The 20,946-nt window shown below is 44.3% G+C and overlaps 1 protein-coding gene across 1 annotated transcript in view; it reads right to left on the reverse strand.

The window, feature by feature from the left end:
• The window catches only part of rapgef2b (Rap guanine nucleotide exchange factor 2b), a 106,952-nt gene that overhangs the window by 38,607 nt on the left and 47,399 nt on the right, over window positions 1-20,946 (reverse strand). Inside the window, 3 exon segments of the mRNA XM_069171719.1 lie at window positions 4,000-4,017; window positions 11,704-11,871; window positions 14,984-15,059. Of these exon segments, the coding sequence (XP_069027820.1) occupies window positions 4,000-4,017; window positions 11,704-11,871; window positions 14,984-15,059 (262 nt within the window).

Genomic DNA, 20,946 nt, shown 5'->3' on the forward strand with positions numbered 1-20,946 from the left:
GGAGGTTATGAACTGGAAGTCTTTAACTTTTCAATGAGCAGAAGAGGAGCGAGTGCGACGAGGTGACAGTCAGCGTTTCACCTCTCCGTCTCTTGCACAATGAAAGGCAAAGCAAATCTTTAACCAATCCAGGTCAAATGTGTGTGTGTGTGTGTGTGTGTCTGTGTGGAAGCTAAAATTACATTAAAAAGAAAAATAAGCGACGGAAACTCTGAATTTTCTTGTCAGTAAATCCTAAATTATAATGCAGGGTTTAATACTGTACGGCGCAGGTGAAGTCAAGACATTCAGAAGTTGTATATACAGCTGTAGACTTTTCAAGGACAATGCTAACATGATGATTCAACTTTTATTTATTTCAGATTTTTTTTTTTTTTTTACACTATGTTCTCCATCTCAGTACACCACAGCAGCAGGATTTTCCTTACGCAGCACCCAAGTATTTTTGTTTTTTTCCACAGCAGCTAAACCGCTACAGCTTCACTGTATAAGCTTTGTTTGCTGATAAGCAAGTGTGACGATAACGGTCCAAGATGACGTGGAAATGCAGCGTTTTTAGTCAAACAACTGCCCACCGCGACAACAGCGCTCCAGAAATTAAAAGGAAAAACCCTGCATATTAGTGCGCTGACATTTTGCAAACACCATTAAGCACAAGGCAAAGCTGAATCTGATGGGGATGTGATTAGTTTCCAAATTATTTAGTCATTTAAAAAAAGAAAAAAAAAAGAAAAGAAGAATGAAACAAAGTGAAATGAAGTGTACTTAAGGGAATGACGCCATTTGAAACGCAGCCGGTTTGCGTGTCTGCACTTGCTCTGGTTGTTTGTTTTCGGGAGGTCCAACTGACAAATCAACAGCTCCTGATCAATCAGTGGCACCTTAACTGAGGGTTTAACACGCCTCTTGCGCAATTCTGCTCTCCTTCTAAGCCGGCGGACTCTGCAGGAGCCCAGTCTCCCCGCAACACGTTGTTTAAATCTTTGAAATGATCTGCCCTTATAAACCTAAAACTCGGTTTACCTCATGCTGTTGAGTCGTAACAACCGCCGTCAACAGGAGCCACTCGCATGAGCACTGGATTTTTGCATCGACAATAAAACACAATATAACGCAGTCACGTCGCATATTTCGGGCTTCGCCGAGTCTTCGTTAACACTACAAACTCCAACCTGTTTATGAATAAGAGGGACGAGGTGCAGAAAGGGGAGCAACCGGTTCCTGAATGAGACACACGGTCATTATCACCAGATTTAAAACTGGTTTTATAGTCTAATTTACCGAAAGGTGTGTCAAGTCCCACACAAATGGATCTCTGGGGGAGCGGTAATCGTCACTGAGGAACTTCAATGTGTTAATTGATATAATCTTTTACAGCTTAACAGTTCGTTGCATACTGAAACTTTACGTTGGAAGTAATTACCTTGAGGAAGTCCTAATCTTCAATTATATTCTAGACTGTGGACGTTTAAATGCAACAATTCCCCGTGAAGGTTTATTAAAGTCTCTTTTTATGCCCGTATATCAAACTGTTGTTTAGGAAACCATTAAACTTTGACCGCAGTGTTTCATCATGATCTCATCACTGTCTTTCTCAACATTAAGACGCACATAAAGGACTGTACACCCGGCACCAAGCCAGACAGCTCCACCCCTACCGTTTTCCTGAAAGAAAGAAAATACAAACGTATTCGGTGAACTGCAGTTACGGTGAGTAACTACTATTTATCTACTTAATTCCCGTGCGCACGTTTCATTTCAGCTCAATGCGAGAGTTCGCTCGTGCAGCAGAGCAGGAGGCGGGGCGGAGGCGAACATGTGACTGTAAAAATAAAATAAAAAAAGGCGTAATAAAAGCCTGAAATTAAGCTATCGATGGCGAAACCTCGACCTCAAACTGCTGAAAAAACACATTCTGCGAATATCGGTTTTCAAACACATTTTAACCCCTTATTTCACCAGACAAGTGGACGAGACATTCATATCCTGAAAATATCTCATCCAGCGTCGTCCTCAAAATCAGCTCAACACTGAACAGATCAAACAATCAATTGTTCAGAGAGATTTTGATCAAATTGAAGTGACACAAAAAACAAAACTGAAAGCAGATGTCTGTGTTATCGTCGGCACGCGGAGCTCATTACCATCCAAATAAATGTCATCCGTCAAGCCTTCTGCAAATACTCAACTTTTCAAAAAGGTCTTTGAATGTCAAAAATGACATGAGAAGCACATCAAATGTCAGCAAGCGTGTTCTGTAACATTGGATTGGAAATGAGCCACCAGCCAGTCAATGAGTGGCTCAATTCTTTTTTTTTCCTTCACTCGCACGAGGCACCATTTCAGCTGGATTATCGAGTGTGAACTCGAAACCCCCCCAAAAATAGCTTTTCCATTTCCATCGAAGCGTTAGTGTTTGATATTTGGCTATTAATATCTACAAACACAAATTTTTGCTCTTGTTGTCCATGCTCGGAAAAGAGAGGCGTGGGTGTTGAAAAAAAAAACATGACAAAAATCTGCGAAACAAAGGAAACGTTAACTGCAGCTGAAAATGAAAAAGCATATTCGCTGTGTTACATACACTTCAGAAAATGAAGCAATGATGTTATTTCAGAAATGACCACGATCGTGTTTGACCAATGCAGTCACTGTGGCCACTTTTAATGATTGAAAAATAACACAAAAGCTCCAGAGCTGAAGCGGGTTGTTGACCATTCAAATAGCTGCTCAACAGAGAATAAACTAGCATCAATTTTAATGATTGATTAATTGGTTCCAGCTTCTCAGATACGGGCATTTCTTGGATTTCTTAAGTCTTCTAATAACCTGAATACCTCTTTGAAATGTTCAAAATTGCGATTGGCCTTTATATTTTAAAACGAACATTAGTTGCAACCCTAAAAAAAACCCTCCTCTGAATAATTGAAGCATCCAAAGATGAAGTAATGCAGGAAATAAGAAAGCGAGGAAACATTGAAAAAAAAAAAAATACAATAAAGTGTACAATGAAGCGTTTCTGCTTTCACCTCCGCAGTTCCTCCACAATGTCTATTCAAAACCGAGGCTTTTGTATCTCCGCACAGCTGAAGCCGAGCAGGTTGTCACAAAGGACAGCTCTAAAAATAGGAGCTCGGCTTTTTCTGCGGCCCGAGAGTGGCAGGTTCGCTCTCTCTTGCATCTAATCGGCAGGTCTGACATGCTCGACCCTTTTGAGCTCTGATCTCTTCAACCTGCTCTTTTCCTCATCATCCGTTTCTGCTCGGACGCTGGGCGATCAAACACGGAGGTATATATATATATATATATATATATATATATATATACAATCCAGGTTCTTGCAGCGCAAATGGGCATTTAAATAAAACCGTCAGTAAATTACACTCAAAACACAGACACAGGGACCCACCAGAACCACGCCCACATCGCAGAGATAACAATAATCCAAAGAGCCTGAAGGACAGTCAATACCGTTATCAAGCACATCAACAGAGAGGCAGTGTTTGAGATACCATACACCTCAATCAGCCAAATTGTTAGCATTATCTCAGTTTACAGGCTTATAAGCTCAACCAGAGTGATGTTTATCAGTGTTTCTGTCATCGCCGGGCAACTTGGCGAGTTTCAACCGAGTCGTGTTTGTTTTGTTTTTTTTCAGATCAAAAACCAGGATAGTATGGACGGAAGCAGACTGTTAAGAAGAATTCAATTCATGTCGCTGGTAATAGCATTGGAGCGCGGAGCAGGCTTCCCCTCTTTATCGGCCTCCAAGCCAGCCAAATGGAAGGTATTTATTAAGGAAGTCTACCAGCGAGCAGCAGATATGACGAATGGGAAACAGACGTAGATAAAAAATAAAAGACATAAAAAAAAAAAAAAACACCTGCAGGAGCACAAACACAAGGCGGCTAGGGGGGGAGGGGAAACGCACAAAAAAGACACACACACACACTTGGAAATATAAAATACAACAGACAACACTGTTAATAGATACGGTACCTGAGGTTTATTGCATTCCTGGAAGCCAAGGGGTTAAGGAGAGAGCCATGGAAAGAAGCAGAAGGAGATGAAAGTTATCAAACGTGCCACTCACCAGTCGAGGATGTGACAAAATTGCAGGTGAAAGCTTCACTCGGCATGTTTGAAAACGAAGCATCGTGCACCACATGGAGAATAGAAATGTCCGGGTTAAACAGGAGGAGTGCGTTCAGCTGCATGGGACTAAACGCTTAAAATCAGCTTTGGAATAAGTCCTCATGTTTTGCACCCATTGAGAATAAAAAAACAAAACAAAAAATGCAATAGTTTCTCTTTTTTTTTCTTTTTTTTTTCATGCTGGCTGTTTTTTTTTGTGTGTGTACGAGTCAACTAAAAGAGAGTTCCTATGTCGGGGCGGACAATCCCGCTCTTTTCAACATTTATTTGTACTGAAAAAAACAAAAACAAAGATTATATCAACCTAAAGGCAAAAATCGTTTTCCATTGTTCTGGGGCTCGGCGGATTAACTCATTTTCAAGGTGAAAATATTACTTTCTCTGTGCTCTTAGCCAAGGACAGGTAGAAGACACACACACACACACACACACACACACACACACACACACACACACACACACACACACACACACGTGCATTATTATGCTGCCGTGCGCACGCATCCTTCCATTCAGCACGCCTGCAGTGTACTGAACAGATGACTTCAACCCGCGAACCTCCTCGCTCCCTCTGCAGCACAAGCTCGACCTCTGAGCACAAAGTAAGACTCTAATAAAAAAAAAAAAAAGAAAAAGGGCGAGGTGCTTTTTTTCTTCTTCTTTTTTTTTTTTTTTAAAGCACCATTTATTTTCTAAATTAACTTGGAAACCTCTGGTTTAATTACCTCAAACACACGAGACCACGGCGGAGAAACCTTAGAGCTTCTCGTTCCGGCAGAGTTCGTCTGTTTTCTAAATGAAATAATTCTGTTGATTTCTGCTGCAGAGGATACGACCTGCCCTCTCCGTCCCCTCGGGTTTGGAGGTGGGAAAACATCTAATTACAATCTTTTTCTGGGCAACGCTGCATTTGCAATTTAAATTTCATGATATAGTTTATTGTCCTGGATCGCTACGCTGTTCTCGTCTCTCTCTCTGGTCTCCCCTCTCACCCCGACCGGTCCTCTAGACCCGGCTCTGTCTTGAAAAAAAAAAAAAAAAAGTTTTTACTCCAAACCGCATACGTGTGAATTAAAGTAAAGTAAAGTCGTGTTGTGAGGACTTTACTATGTTGATTGCCCTGAAATAACTTTACGTAAATAAAATCGATTTGAATTAGTTGTTTTCGAGAACCTCTGGGCTGTATCGGCGGTCGGCATATGCACTTATACTTCAGCTATTGAAAAAGTTTTAAACTAAACTTCATTTATCTGAATGAAAATACACGAATATGTAGCTTGTATTTAGAAAGCATGCGGCGCTACATATACGTAGCTGCTTCAGCTAAGCTGGCTTCACCTCAATGAAAAATGGTGGTGATTCTACAAATTCTTCAACATTTAGGAACAATGCAAATGCACTTACTCACTTGTTATCACAGAGTCAGACGGGACCAATACGACGCTGATTAGTTGGAGCTTAGTCGTCGTGGTAAAGACAGGAAACAGGGAAAGCGAGGTAGCCACACAGTAAATCCACACATCGCGGCTCTTCCGCCTGGGTTATTGTAAGGATTAAAGAAACGAGATATAAAGCAATAACGAAGTGAGCTTTACAGAAGCTGCGAGGCGGATTTGTTACCGTTGGACCGAGCAAGCCGTTTTCCTCCGATTCCAGTGTTTATGCTACGCTAAGCTACCGAGGCGCTGGATCCAGCTTCACGAGAACGGACTCGATCTCCTCGACTAACCGAAAGCAAATGAGAGCTATTTTTTCACCGAATATTTCATCAAATACAAAAATCAGCCCACCTGACGAGTAAAAGCAGCGACATACACTGCGGCGGCCAGTCGCTGAAAACCTCTCGTACACCGCGTGTCAAATTTATTTCTCGACCTGTGAAATATCAATACGTCTGCAGAGAAACCGACAGCGTCCTTATCTGCAATAACTCCCCTTCTGTATGTATCTTAAGGCAATTTATAAAAAAAAAAAAAAGCAGATGAGCGAGCAATGTCGTTGTCAAGGTCACTCCAGCAGAGCGCGCGACTGCTGATGGACACGTCGGCCGCTTCGGGATTAAACCTGCGACCTTTCTGATTACGGGGCGGCCTCGCCGACCGTCGGGCCACCCGGCCGGAGGAAAAGAGTAGAGGGAGTATTGATTGCCTGCGTCCTGCTGCTTGTATAATTATAGAACATCTGTTTGGGGCCCTCGGATGCCCCAGCCGGCCAACTGAGTTTACAACCCGGAGGAGGAATATCATTCATCTGATCGGAGAGTTTGGGGGGGGGGGGGGGGGGGGGGGGGGGGGGGGGGTCAAAAAAAGGAAAAAGGGCGAGAAAAAAATTAAGAAAAGAGGACAGTGGGTGAATTTTGCGACGGATAAAAATCAGCAGCGCGGGGTTCAGTAAACACGAGGCCTCGATGGCGGCCACGTCAACACTCATTTCAAAGTGATTGACAGACAGAATCTGCGCAAAGACCTCAAGTGAGAGATCAGAGAGGAAAATATGTGTGTGGCTGTTGATGTTAGAGGGAGATAGCGCGTGTGTGTGTGTGTGTGTGTGTGTGTGTGTGTGTGTGTGTGTGTGTGTGTGTGTGTGTGTGTGTGTGTGTGTGTGTGTGTGTCTGTGTGTGTGTGGGAGATAAAGTGCAAAATGGAGAGAGACTGAGGAATGGAAATTATGAGCCTTTTTCCAAGGGAGAATATATAAAGATCAAGTGTGTGTGTGTGTGTGTGTGTGTGTGTGTGTGTGTGTGTGTGTGTGTGTGTGTGTATTCTGAACAAGGCACACAAGTGTCAACTCTCCGCTCTGAGCACACAGGAGGCATGTGTTGAATCCTAAACACTGTCCTCTTTCACTGCACTGATTTTTCTACGGAAACACAAACAGATTTTTTTTTTTTTTTTTTTAAACATATCTGTCTTTTCATCCTTTTAAAATCTCAGAATCGTCCGCTTTGTTTCTAATGACGGTAAAACGCCGAGTTTCAGCAGCTGCGTTTCCTTCTCGGGCGTTTCAGACAGCGACGTAACATTTCCCCGTGCGAAGCGCGAGGACTTCCCGCAGATAACGCGGAGATATAAACTCGGCTTGCGGCGCAAGATGCGGCTCACGTCACGCCTCGAATCGAAAGCTTTCAATGTTACGCAGCGCGGAGGGAAAATACGTCGGTGTCGGTCAGCGACTTTGACATGAAATCTGGAAACATTGGAAGTGAAGCTAAAAAAGCGTCTTTCACCTCAGAGACGGGACTCTCTGCAGTAATGCGACCATCGTTGAACTTCAACGCCGTTGAAGATCGATGCGTTTTGACAATTTCCAACGCCGTACTGTTCGACCGAAACGCATTACTTCAACAAAGACCGAACCACCGACCGACTGAAACGTTTCATCAGCTAATGGAGCTGCACATAAACGTCACATTGCGTTAAATCCCGCTCGGAGGTAGCAATTGTGCAAACGGGTCCAAATAAAGGCATCCGTTTACACGAATAGTGTTCGGAGGCCAGACTCTGTATTTATGAGTTGAAGAAAGAACTTTCATTATCTCGAAACCCTGAGAGCCAAATACTGTAATTTACACGTCACACAGATAATAGCTCAGCTGTGGTGGAGAGTTTGGGGCAGTGTGCGTGTGTGTGTGTGTGTGTGTGTGTGTGTGTGTGTGTGTGTGTGTGTGTGTGTGTGTGTGTGTGTGTGTGTGTGCGTGTGTGTGTGTGTGCGTGTGTGTGTGTGTGTCCCGTTGGGAGCTCCAACACTGGGTTGGCATTACTTTTATATTTGAGCTATTAAGCTGGCACTCTCCGCAGCAACCTTACAATGACTGGACACGCTCAGCGTGCCGCTCCGGGGGCAACAGAGGCTGTTTCGCAGAGACGCTCGTGACCTCGAAGTTACCGAACAACAATCTCTCGCCGACGACAGAGGCCACCTCCGCGGTCAGACTATTTCAGGATTTAACGCAGCGCCCGGGGAACGGCGGCTGGTGTTCGAGCGGGACATCTCGTCGAACAGCCGTAAAGGTTTTTTTGAATGACGGCTTATTACAAGATGAATAAATGAGTTTGAAATAATGTTTAATTTGCTTGCAAAATTGTGTCCATCAAAGTTTTTCTCTTCGCACTAGCTGCATGATCAAGAGTAGATATCTCTTTTTATTTAATTGTTGTACCATTTTGAAACCACCAACACTGGCGAGTATATATTAAACTGTAGAGACTATAATACATATTAAAGTAAAACATAAATTCTAGTTTGAGATGCGGCCTTAATAAAACCACTTTAAAAAAATCATTAATCCAGAGACCCCCAAAAAAACAATTATTTTGGATATAGTGTTCCTAATTTGATTAGTTGTTCTTCTATATATATATTATATAATATTCAATGTACTCTAAGGTAAAACAGAAAAATACAGAAATCCTCACATTGGAGAAGCTGTGATAAAATTCATCACTTATTAAAATATTATGATTGGGGTTGTTTTTTTTGGGAGTGCCCCACTAATAGATTAATTGACTAATCATTACAGCTTTAGATGAGTATTATTAAACATAAACTATTAGGGCAAGTCAAATATCTTTCTAAAGTGAGATTCACTGTTTCCACCTTCTCAGCGTGAGAGGATTCGATGCCGACCTCCGTTTTAATTCTCGTTGTGACCTTAACAGCGAAAACGGCTGTCACTAACTGACTGAGTGATGAAGTTACACCACTGGTCGGCTCAATGCCCCCAACTTCCTGTATCCGTTTCAAATTAAAAGCCCTTATTTCAAATTAAAAGCCGTCCAGCATTCCATACACGGCCCAGCCATATACTAAGTTTTCTGACTTGGGCTTGTAGTTGGTGAGACAAAACATGCAGTTTAAATACACAAGATTTGGCTCCGGGATGTTGTGATGGACACGTTTCACCGTTATCTTACTAATGAGTCGACACCTTCATCAAGTCGGACAATAATAGTCTCGACCCTAAATAAGATCGGTTTCGTCTACAGTAACCGCCACATTGGAACAACTTTAAACCCTTCGAATCAGTTCATGTTTTGGTACCTGGCCTCATGTTTGCCTTCGTAGCGGTGACTAAGCTGAATAAAAAAAAAAAAAAAATTAAAAAAAAACAACCCTTGCCTGCTGGAGAGATTTCCTTTCTTCAATCCCAAATTTCTCCTCGTTGCATTTCTCACCTCCCACATGTGCCTCGGGGAAGTAGGGAGGAAAATCTGAGTGGTGCCTGGGATTCTAAATGCTGGAGATTAGCTTGCTATGTCAGCTTAGCATCCGCCCAGATTCAGCTCCTCTGTCACTCTGCTCCCCTCCACCCCTCAGCAGCAGCAGCAGCAGCAGCAGCAGCAGCGGCGGCGGCAGCAGCGGCAGCGTACTGCACTCTTGTTAAGTTCGCTCCTTTTTTTTTTTTTTTTCTACTGTACTTCTAAGTGCACTCGAGCACAGCCCATTTGGGACCGCTGGTTGCCATGGCGCCCGCTCCCATCCTTCCCACAGGAGCGGCACTAGAGCGAGTGTGTGACAGGAGATGTCGGGCCATGAGAAAGTTCAGTGCAGTCTTTTGATATCCAAAACACAGCGAGTCTATATTTAGGGGGGAGCAGGGTGGGGCTGGAAACGGAGGCAGGAGGAAGATGACGTTTGCCGCATTTTAAGCGCGATTGTTTCCCAGTGGTCCGTGGAAAAAAAAAAAAAACTCCAAAAAACGTGTACACTGACAGAACACCCGAGGGAGCGTCGGGAATGAAGGGAATGCAGTGAAATCGTGCAGAACAGGAAACAAAACAAAACAAAAAAAACTGTAGCATGCTGGGTATTTACATCATTAGTGTGAAAAAGCTTTGCTTCCTATTCCCAGGGAAAGAAAGCACAGAGGGATGACTCCGCTGCTCTAAACTCTGGATCCGAATCCCCTCACATGGGTAATGTCAACACACTATAAGGCACTGTAATTGGATTAGACCTTAAAAAGTCAACATTTCTGCTTTGATTTTTCATTAGTCGGCATCTTTTTGAAGTATTCCGCAGACTCCGCAGTTTGCCGATTTGTGCAGTATTTGATTCGGAGAAAGTATTTTTGTTTGTTTAAGAACTATTGAATATGAATCATTCAGCCTCGGCGATGAAAACAAATATCTACCAACAGCAGCCCTACTGTTAGAGTATGTAAATGAGAGAGTTTACAAGAATAGAACAGCTGTAAGGCTCGTGAAAGGAGACACTGACTGACCGCCCCGACAACATTTTCCTTTTCCCAAAACTAACTCTCTGCGCGGCTCTATAATCAACAAATCAATCACAAGCTGTTCTCATCATCGACCACGCTTCCTCAAACGTGCTGCAAAATGATCAAAAGTATTTAAAAAAAGACTGAAGCTGAAACGTAAGAACATTTCCAGACAAACAGATGAAAGTCGATGCAGCAGAAGCAGTTCTTCCTCGTCGAAACCTAAAACCTACATCGTCCACAGTAAAACTCGACTGCTGACAGTTCGGCCTGAGATCTCGGTGTGTGTTTTTTTTTTTTTTTTCTGCTGGCGGCTAATGTGGCCTCGAGCTGTTAGCCTCAAGCAGTAAAGAGGAGTGGGGCCGAAGAGGTCTGGGTAATCGCACTGCTTTCTAACTTCAAGGTTTTCAAACTCGCGGTCAACTGCTCAGCTCAAAGCGACTCTACCCTTTAAAGCATATAAAGAGTTTGCAAAAACAAAAAAAAAAAAATTGTTGTAAGTCCCCTTTAAAAAACGGACACGTTACTACGGAAGCTCTTTGTTGTTTTTCTGCAGGACTCACGGTGACTTAAAAACGACCACGCTGATGCTCAGATGCAACAAGAGATATGTTATCGTCATTCTGAAAACAACTCTCCATCATTTGAAATACCTGTAAAGCAAAATAAAAAAAAACACACAAAGCATTCGGCTTTTCTGCGCTCGCACGCGGTCAGAGTTTGCTCGAGAATAAACTGAAACTTTATGCACGATGTGAATGAATGAATATAAATGAGAGTATTTTGACAAGTGCAGACAGACGGAGGTTGTCAAGGAGGCAGGTGCAGACGGCACACACAAACCGAGATGCTCGACAAACTACAAACGAGGAGGGAGGATAGGCCAACGGACAGAAGCCGGCAGCGGCGATAAAAATAATAATAATAAAAAATCACACAAAGTGGAGCAACTCTCATCTAGCGAGGAAGACTAAAACAAAACAACAATTAAACAAGGAGTTCAGGGAGATGAGGGTCAAAGTGCAGCCTTGTAGAGACGACTGATGCTGTTCTCCGGTGGGGGGGGGGGGGGGGGTTCATCTCAGGGCAACCGAGCAACGAGAAAAAACACACAAGTCGGACCCACAGATTTCACAGCTGCGATCCCGAGCAGGAACGCACAACAGGTTCTGAGAGAAAAGGAGCTCGACACACACACACACACACACACACACACACACACAACGGCAGCAGACCAACACTCGAGCCGTCCATCGGGAGCGCACGGCGGGAAGGGGGTGGGGGGTGGGGGGGTGGGACATAACAGCGCTGGGGGGTGTGCAACTCACCGTGTGGTATCCCCGGGCTATGGGCGGCTTTCCGGTGGGGTACGGATCCACGGTGTCGATGATCGTCTGCCTCTCCCCTTTCTGGTTGATCTTCCGGAAGCGCCGACGGGACTGTCTGTGCGAGGCTTGTCGCTGGAAGTACTCCTCATTTTCATCCATATAGTCCACCTGGAAAATGACGGGGGAGGGGGGGGGGGAGGGGGGGGGACGGGAGGGGGGGAGACGGGAGTTAGAGAGTTAGAGTTGGAGAGAGAGAGAAAGAGAGAGAGAGAGAGACAGAGAAAGGGGGAGTTACGGTCTTCGTCTTCACGCCCCTCCTCAATCCTCCTCCTCCTCCTCCTCCTCCTCCTCTGCCTCCTCTTTGCGTAAAAATAGAAGTGTGTGTGGGCTTCACGATTGCACACCTCCGTCAAAAGGGTGCTCACAACACGGAAAGAGAGAGAGAGAGAGAGAGAGAGAGAGAGAGAGAGAGAGAGAAAGGGAGAGAGGGAGAGAGAGAGAGAGAGAGAGAAGAAGCGGAGGGCTGAGCGAGATTTTTGGACGGAGGGAGTGAGCGAGCGAGCCGGAGAGAGACGAGCGATGGGGGAGTGAAGCATGAATGCAGAAATGGAGACGCCGAACTCTCCCCGTCTCTTAACCACAACGAAATAACACGTTAAGATGAGATTTAATCCATGTTCCCTTTTTTTTTTTTTTTTTTTTAATGAACTGAGAGGAAGAGAGAGAGAGAGAGAGAGAGAGAGAAAATTTCCATGTGGAAACTTCGACATTCAGTGAAGTCATATTCAAGCCTCCTGGAGTATTTCATAAATACGACTTAAACGGTGGTACTCTGTTGCCGGGCGGCTTTGGCTCACGACGGGATGACATATTTTGAGTTTTCTCCTTCTTTATGTTTCGGGGCCCCTGTTCCTCCCTCTCTCTCTCTCTCTCCCTGCTACTTCCACTGCGGCTTCACATTTCACAGAGCTCAGCCTTTGGGATTACACCACTAAAAAAAATCTCTCTCTCTCTCTCTCTGTCTCTCTGTCTCTCTACCAACTGCTGCCATGACAACGGCAGCGGAGCAGCGTGTGAGCGAGAGCGCAAAGTGTGATTGTGTGTCTAATTGCTAAAAATAAAAAAATAAAAAATCTCAAAGCAATGTGAACACAGCTGAGTGTTTGTGTGTTTTTGTGTGCGTGTGTGTGCGTGTGTGTGTGCGTGTGTGTGCGTGTGCGTGTGCGTGTGTACAGTACGGCCACGTGAGCGGCTTATTTTTCTTTTTGGTTTCTTTGCTCATGTTTGTAACGGCAGGTCTGCACGTGCATGCGCATGTGTGTGTGTGCATGTGTGTGTGTGTGTGTGTGTGTGTGTGTGTGTGTGTGTGTGTGTGTGCGCATCTACAGCAGCACACAACCCTTCTCGCCAATTATAGGGCGGTTTGGCGCCTATAATATCAAAAAAAATAAAAGGTGTGCGTGCAGCAGGGTGATATTATTGATGGGTTTCTGCTAGAGGGTTGAGACAGTTGACAGAAGCTCCACCCCCTCCACCCTCCTCCACCCACCTCTCCATCTACAGCTCACACTCGTGGAGACGCAACAACATGAAAAGACGAGCCGTGTGTCAAAACACTTGTTATTTTATACTGACAAAACGTGGGTTATGTTTGATGTCTTCCTATAAAAAAAAGAAAGGAAAAGATGACCTTCGGGCAGATTTGTACTCGAGAGAAATGTCAAATGTGTTTGTGCGATTGTATGGTGTCAGAATCCCTTTTCTACAAATCTGGTGGACAAATCTGCAACCATAATGTTTTCATGTTGCCGTACTGGCTTCATTTATCATTAGACAAACGGTACCCGTATCTGTTCACACACCCGCAATCATTCCGTCATATTATTGATCAGAATTTGGCAAATATTTGCTGCTTTTCTTCTTTCTAATCTGGAAATAAACCGAAAAGCTGATCGATTGTGGACCGTTGCTCGAAAACAAACAGGATTTTCGGAAACTGTGACGAGCGATCAATCGATTAGTGGGGAAAATAATCTGCAGACGATATTGATAAATGAAATAATTCCTCCATATATCCCTTTGATTTATTCATCCTCCAACGACGGACCCCCCCGCCCCCTCTACCGATGGACGGGATCTCCATCTTACAATTTCAATGAACTTCACATGGCGTCGCATTTTAGCCGGAAATGTTCGACGTCCATCTGTCTAACGCAGCGTGTCGTCAAATGAACGGATCTGAAGTTGCTGCAAAAATGCCGCTGTTGGAATTTGTCATTTTGGTTGTTTTTTTTTTTTAGCAGCGGTACATCGTCGCCCCCCCCCCCCCCCTTTTTTTTTTTTTTAGTTCAAAACCCTCAGCCGATCAGCATCTGCTGTGACACTCGGGCCTCTGAGGGCTTCTGCTCAACAGATGATTGTACTGTGCTGCAAAAAGTCTCTCCCCTTCGTGCCCAACTCCGACGGGAGTGATTTATTCTCAGCAACTTCTACTTTTAGCCAATATTTGGTTGGCGCTAAAACTGGGACAGAGTTTTCTATCGGCCCGGTGACTCAGGCGCCCTCAAGTATTTCACATTTCGCTGCAGCAGAGACGCAGCTAAATGCAGCTGCGCTCAAAGTGGCCAAATGTCAATAACTGGCACTTAGATTGAAAAAAAAAAAGCATCGCCAATAGATTACAGTTACACTCCGCTTGTAGATATCTTCAGTTTGGCGATCCACATGAATCAAGCTCCTTCTCTCGTAGACGATAGAAGTACAAAATCAATATTTATCCTAACTTTTTGTGTCTTAACATCAAAGATACCCGGGGTAAAACTCCAGTCTTCTGATAGCAGCTCGTATTGAAGCCTGAAAATGGGATTTATTTTCGGTTGCAGCTGCACTCCGCTTGTAGGTATCTTCAGTTTCTACACGAGTCCAAACTTCTTCTTTAGATGATGGAATTACAAAATCAATATTTATCATAAGTTTTGTATCTTAACATCAAAGATAACTTGAGGCTACGCTCCAGTCTTCTGATCCCGGTTAGTTTTGAAGCCTGAATATGGGATTTATTTGAGATCAGAAGCGACAAGTGGATGCAATTTTCTACTCTTTGGGATAGTGAAGAATTCGATTTTGGCACCAGAGACAGAGGGTGGAGGGTGCAATGTTTTCAATTAGGGTTGGTTTACAACAATACAACAAAACAGATTTGGCTTACAAATGAGAAACGTATCATTCGGGTGGGGAAAAACCTGTTTGACGTGATAAAAGTCTGAAAAGATGCACTCACCACAATCATCTCTGAGGGTTCCAGGACGATGCACTCGCATCCGCGTCGCAGGCTGCCCGCTGATCGCTTCCCAAAACTACAACAAAAAAAAAACAAAAAAAGAGAAGAAGAAAGAAAGAAAACAAGAGTTTAGAAGTCCAGGTTTTAAAGCCAACCAACGCAGTTCTGTTGGTGTTGTTTCGCCTGTATGATCTGCAGGTAAGGAGTTCTGACTCTCGCACAGACGGACTGAAAGCACCGAAATATCGTACCGAAAGACATACGTGCGAGCCGATAGGCGACTCTTTGTCCTGCATTTTTAAATATGCAGTATGGAATTTCTGCATTAAAACGTAAAACAAGAGCTGCATTGAATGGACAGTTCCTCCTTTCAGCCGCCACCTCTCCCACCTGACGGGAACACCCGCCCGTGGAAAAGTCCACTTTCGCTTTCACGACGTCACGGTTTGTACAGTATGCCCCTTGCTGCTGACGAGGAGGAGGGGGAATTTTTAAAAAGCAGCGGAGACCAAAAAATCTCAGCAGACGTGGAAATTCTGAGCGAGAGGAGATCCAAAGTTGTGGCTTTTTTTTTTTTTTTTTTGTGGAAGAATGCCGCCTTTGTCCAGAATCGGACCTCGATGAAGAGAAACAAGGACCTCCTTTGTTTGTTATTTATACCGTCGTTCGGCTGTGGATGTGACCCACATCGCGTCGGCGTGCTCATTGTTTCGTTAGATAAACTCGAGTGACTCGGAGGAGAACGAGGCTGCTCGTCGGGGTTTGCCGTGTTGATTTTGCATTATTTAGATTATTCAAAGGAGCTCCAATTTTACAGCGGAAAGCGAGTCGTTTCTCTATGATTTACATTTAAAGCAGAAGGTGGCCTGGAAGCTGGGAACATTTTTTTTTTTTTTTTTAATCAAAAAATTCTTGGGAGTTGAAATAATCAGATGAACCAAACAGTCACTAGAAAATGAACCGGCAACACTAGTAATACATGTTTCTAATGAAAAACACTCGCACTACTCCACTCCCTTCACGGGTAGCTGCCCGCATCCGTTTCAAGACATTGGTACTTGCGTACCGCGCTGCGAACAGATCGGGGTGATTTGGGGATTTTGCACCATTTACTGACATTTTATTAGTAAATAAATTGCTTACGTAATCAATAAACAAACATAAAAACATTTTATTCATCCAGTCATGTTACGTTAATTATCTTATTCGAAAATGTGTTAATTTATTTTCCATTTTCTTACTTTATTTCATGCAAAAAAAAAAAAAAATCAGTTGTTTGCGTTTTTAATCACATTAAAACACTTGATTATTTTTTTTGTTGCAGGCATAAAATGTTACGATTAGCTGCCTGTTCTGCTCTATATGATAGCAAATGAAATATATTTAGTGTTTTGGGCTGTTGGTCAGATAGGACAAGTACTTTAAAAGGACATTGTTTTGGGCCTTGGGAGGTTGTGACGGGCGGTTCTCACAAGTTTTGAACATGAAATAATGGTTGCAGCTTTTATTCATTTATTGTCATTACAATGTTGGCATTTTGGGGTAAACTCAAAAGTTCTCCGTCCTTTCTCTGTCGGTTAACCGGTGGCCCTGTTGAGAACATCCCGCCCGTCCCTCTCCAAAGCTCAGCCGCGTGACTGATGCGAACCGAGTAACTCCGGGTGTAAAAGTCCTCCTGAGCGCCCGCAGATGAAGTGAGCGGCGAGTGGTGATGTGCGGCTACCTGCAGCTTTCATCAATCACCCCGACAGGAGCAGACCTCGGGCCCAGCGTGGCCTAAATGCTGCGGAGCCCGGGGCCCGTGGCGATATGTTGTGGGTACAGCTTGGTCAGGCTGGGAAATTTAAAAAACAAAACAAAAACCTGGTGGAGATCTTACCTGCCACCTCGGCAAAGAGCAAATAATGATATTTTGTGGTGCCTTTTATTTTTTTCAAGTGGATTTAGGACCGGCTTTGCTTTTTTTTTTTTTTTCCCTTTTTTGCCTCCTCTCACGAGGCTTTGTTGTGTTTTAGGTTTTAGTTTTTTTTTTCCCTCTTTTGTCAGCCGTTCTGTTGTTTCTCTTGCCAGAGCTGCGATTTTCTTTATTTATTTATTTTTTTTACTCGACCAATTTGTCAACTTTTATGATTCAAAATAACTTCACACACGAGACATTTCACAGTTAACTGCTGCTGAAAAGCATTACAAAATGAAATCAAAAGACAACGCGAGCGACTGGCCTGGACCACGAGCAGGCCGCGGAGAGTAAAAGGCAGCGAGCGGGTTAATGCTGATTGTTGCTGTTTGCTTTGCCTTTAAAGCGCTCTAACTCTCTGCTTGACAATACACATGCCCGGATTCCACCACGGGGCCAAACAGTTATGGAGAGCCTACTCGGTATTTTCACTCGGAAAGAAAACAAACGTTGCAGCTCTTTTGCAACTTATTTTTCACCACAGATATGATTTGCTGGCCGGGCAGCGAGCTTCAGAGGCACGAATGCGAGCTTTTGATCTGTTTTTTTTTTTTTTTTTTTTTGTGTGTGTGTGGACGTTTTGGAGCCGGTGTACCCGCTCTGATCCCGTTCGAGCCTCCCTCCTCCCCTCCGGCTCGTTCTGCTGCGGAGGAAAAAAAAAAAAAAAAAAAAAAAAAGAGGAGCGGTAGATTCCCACCCATCACAAAAAAAAAAAAGAAAACATGTTGGGCCACCAAACAGCAAAAGTGACATGTTCAATCATGTTCCTCCATTACATTCCTGACATTAGTAATCCAATCCTCCATTTTGCAGGAGGGAAATGCCACTGGCAATGTGAGATATTAAAGAAGGGATTATGGAAGTGGAGAAGTGAGGGGGTGGAGGAATTACTTATTTATTTTTTTCCGACACAAAAGTGTCTTGTTTGGAGATTAAAGCCTCCACTGCTCTATGACTAGTCCTGAGTAAATAGGAAGTGCAAGACCTGCCAGGTGCGAAATGTACGTTAGGAAACAAATTAATCTTGAACATAACGTCTGAACGCTTAGACGAGCCAGCGTGTGGGCATCTCCGCAGCAATCTGCACGCCCGGTACATTTCACAAGTATGAGCCGTGCAAATATTTAATTTTTTCCTAATGATGCCGAAGTCCGTGCACAGACTACTCCGCTCTGAATAATTCAGGCCAGCGAGTCTGTGGGTGAGGTTTGTTGCGTTTTCTCTCGCCCCGAGAACTGCAGCGTGCGTGTTGGCTGACAAACTTACAGAACCAGATAAGAGGATGCGCAGAAAGATAAGAAAAGGTGGCAGATGCACGAGCAGGTGTGCGACTCTTTTGTAACGAGAGCGCGGCGCCGAGCGAAGATTACCGCTGCCGTGCCAAACTGCAGCTCCAGAAGCTCGTGCAACTCCACAGATTCATCTACAAAAACGCCGAGGAGTCGTTATCTTCACTTCAAAAAGGGGGAATTCGGTCTGCGGAGGCATTTAAAAATACAGCATATGAATACATAAAGACGTAATCTATATTGACAAACATAACCCCGAAAAATCACTCGTCAAATTATGAAAGAGAAACCTTGAATGAGAAACATTTCAAATTAAGAAACAGAGTGGTATGAAGCCAGAAGATATTTTTTATCTTTGGCAGCTTAGTTATAATTATAACATCGGGATCTCTGATTTATCCAACGTGGTATTTAAATGCTATGGTAGTCCCTGACGACCAAATGTGGATTCCTCATGCCAACTATAATATGGTGTTCCAGGTAATTAAACACATTTATTTTTAAAAACAAATCTGCCACATTGTCACTAAATGGTATTTTTAAGCCCTCACAAGACCATCTGTGCCATTTTACAACACTTCAAAAAAAAAAAAAAAAAATCTGAAAACCCCATCATCCATCCCATATGACAAAAAAACATAAACCCTTCATTTAAAAAAAAAAGGTTAAAATTGAAACTACTTCCTACAATCGCAGCCCGTGTACAGTTAAAACTAAAAACCAGGGTACCAAAGGAAACGAAAGCAGAACTCTTCTGTTGTTTTTAGAGCTTCACTTATTGTAACCGCCAATCAACTAAACCGGACTTGATTTTATAATCAGTATGAAACAGATCCTGGAAAAGCCTTCCCAGATTTGCTTCTCTGACCGTCATCAGACACTTTGTATACGAAGCTGGTTTCATGATGGGCCAGCCGGCATCTCATTTCCAAATTAAACCCCTCCAGGTTCTCTCTCTCTCTCTCTCGCTGTTGACTGACACCGCCCCTCCACCCCCCCGCCTCCTCCCCCTCGATGGCCTCGCGTTCCCCTCCGTTATACAACGAGCCGGAGCGTCTGGAATGTCATTCCACATGCATCACCAGCCTTTTTCACTCTGCTGGCCCGCGCGCAAGCCCACCGCCGCAGCCTCACATCCACTCTGCCATGTCTGTGTGAAACCAATGCTGGTTCCCTTAATCTGTACCCCTGGTCTGAGTTGGAGGAGGATGGAGGTTGGGTGGGCGGGCGGGTGGGGCGGGGTGTTGATGGTGGTGGGGTCTCCTCACTCCGTTAAGCCGTTTAACCGAGCAAGCGGTGAGAGGGCCTTGCCGGCTTTTTTTTTTTTTTTTTAACTCACCAGGACCTTTAAGAAGGACAAAGATTAAACTCTCCTTGGTTATGCAAGACTATTTAGACCTAAAGGAGGAGGAGGAAGAGGAGGAGGAGGAGGACGTGAGTCTGAGGAGCGACTGGCTAAAGATTAGGTAAGAGTCAATGAAAACTGCAGCCAGGCGTGGAAAAAAGGTTTTTTACCAAACTTTCCTGTCAAGAGCCTGCAGCTGAACCGTCCAACCTAAACAAAATTCATCGATGGAGGACGGAGGGTGGGTGGGAGGGGGGGCGTGTTCGCACCGCACGCGCCGACCCTTTCGCCCCCTGTCACTTCGGAAATAGAAGCTGACACTGCAGCCAAGAATGTGGAATTGACTTGTGACTTTTGCTTCCAGAAATACACCGACATTGTGATGGCAAAAAAAAAAAAAGGAAACGGGCACCGAAGGAGAGGATTCAGAGAGAGAGAGGGAGAGGGAGGGAGGGGGAGAGAGAGAGAGAGAGAATACACTAGCCGCGCTCAACTTCTCAAAGACACATCAATCAATCATCATCTTATCATTCATTCCTGAAATACCATCCCCCCCCCCCACCCCAGCAGGAGCTCCCATCTTTGTTTTGGTTTCAAAGTTTGCCAAAAAGTTGTCCCCCCCACACCCCCACCTCCAAACATGAAGCGCGCAAACACACCCCCCTTTTTACTGGCAGCACGCGCTCCTCACACTGACAAATCCAAAATAACATCAAAAGTCATGCTTCACATTCCAGACTTAAAGGTTTCCACCAACGCCTCCCGGCTCGGAGAGGAGTCCGATTTTTTTTTAGATTTTTTTATTTTTTATTTTATTTTTTTTAAGTTGCAACCCCAAAAAAAGCGCAGAGCTTCCAGTGAGCCCGAGGACTCGCGCGTTTCTAAAAAGGTAGAAGGAGTTAAAGGTTGTTTGCCGTATAGTCTGAACGCTCACCCGCGGAGTGACGCAGCCACCTGCTCCGATCAGAGGATCCCCTCCTTCTAAAATATCCCGTGTTTAGTCCAGAGAAAACCCGACAGGCACGTCCCAAGTCCCGAGACTTTGGTGCGACTGCGGCATATCGTCCTGCTGCTGTCTGAGATTTTGTGTGTGTGTGAGAACGGGAGTGTGTGTGTGTGTGTGTGTGTGTGTCTCAAAATGTGTGTGTGGATCAGCTTCTGTCCAATGGCTCTGCCCCCTTTTCTCTCCCTTTGGCCCTCCCTCTCTGCGTAATGTGGTGCGTCGACTGCAACCAGCATTCCAGCGTACGACTCACTTCCTGCTACAGAGTTATGAGCATGAGGGTGGACTGCGTGTTCATGTGTGTGTTTTGTGGAGAGGTTGGTAGGTGTGTACAACTCGTCCTCCCTTTAAAGCAGACATTACTTACTG

This window comes from Embiotoca jacksoni, unplaced genomic scaffold (assembly GCF_022577435.1).
Source record: "Embiotoca jacksoni isolate LCO1_2020_lvr unplaced genomic scaffold, fEmbJac1.0.p SCAF_5, whole genome shotgun sequence".
Taxonomy (NCBI): Eukaryota; Metazoa; Chordata; class Actinopteri; family Embiotocidae; genus Embiotoca; species Embiotoca jacksoni.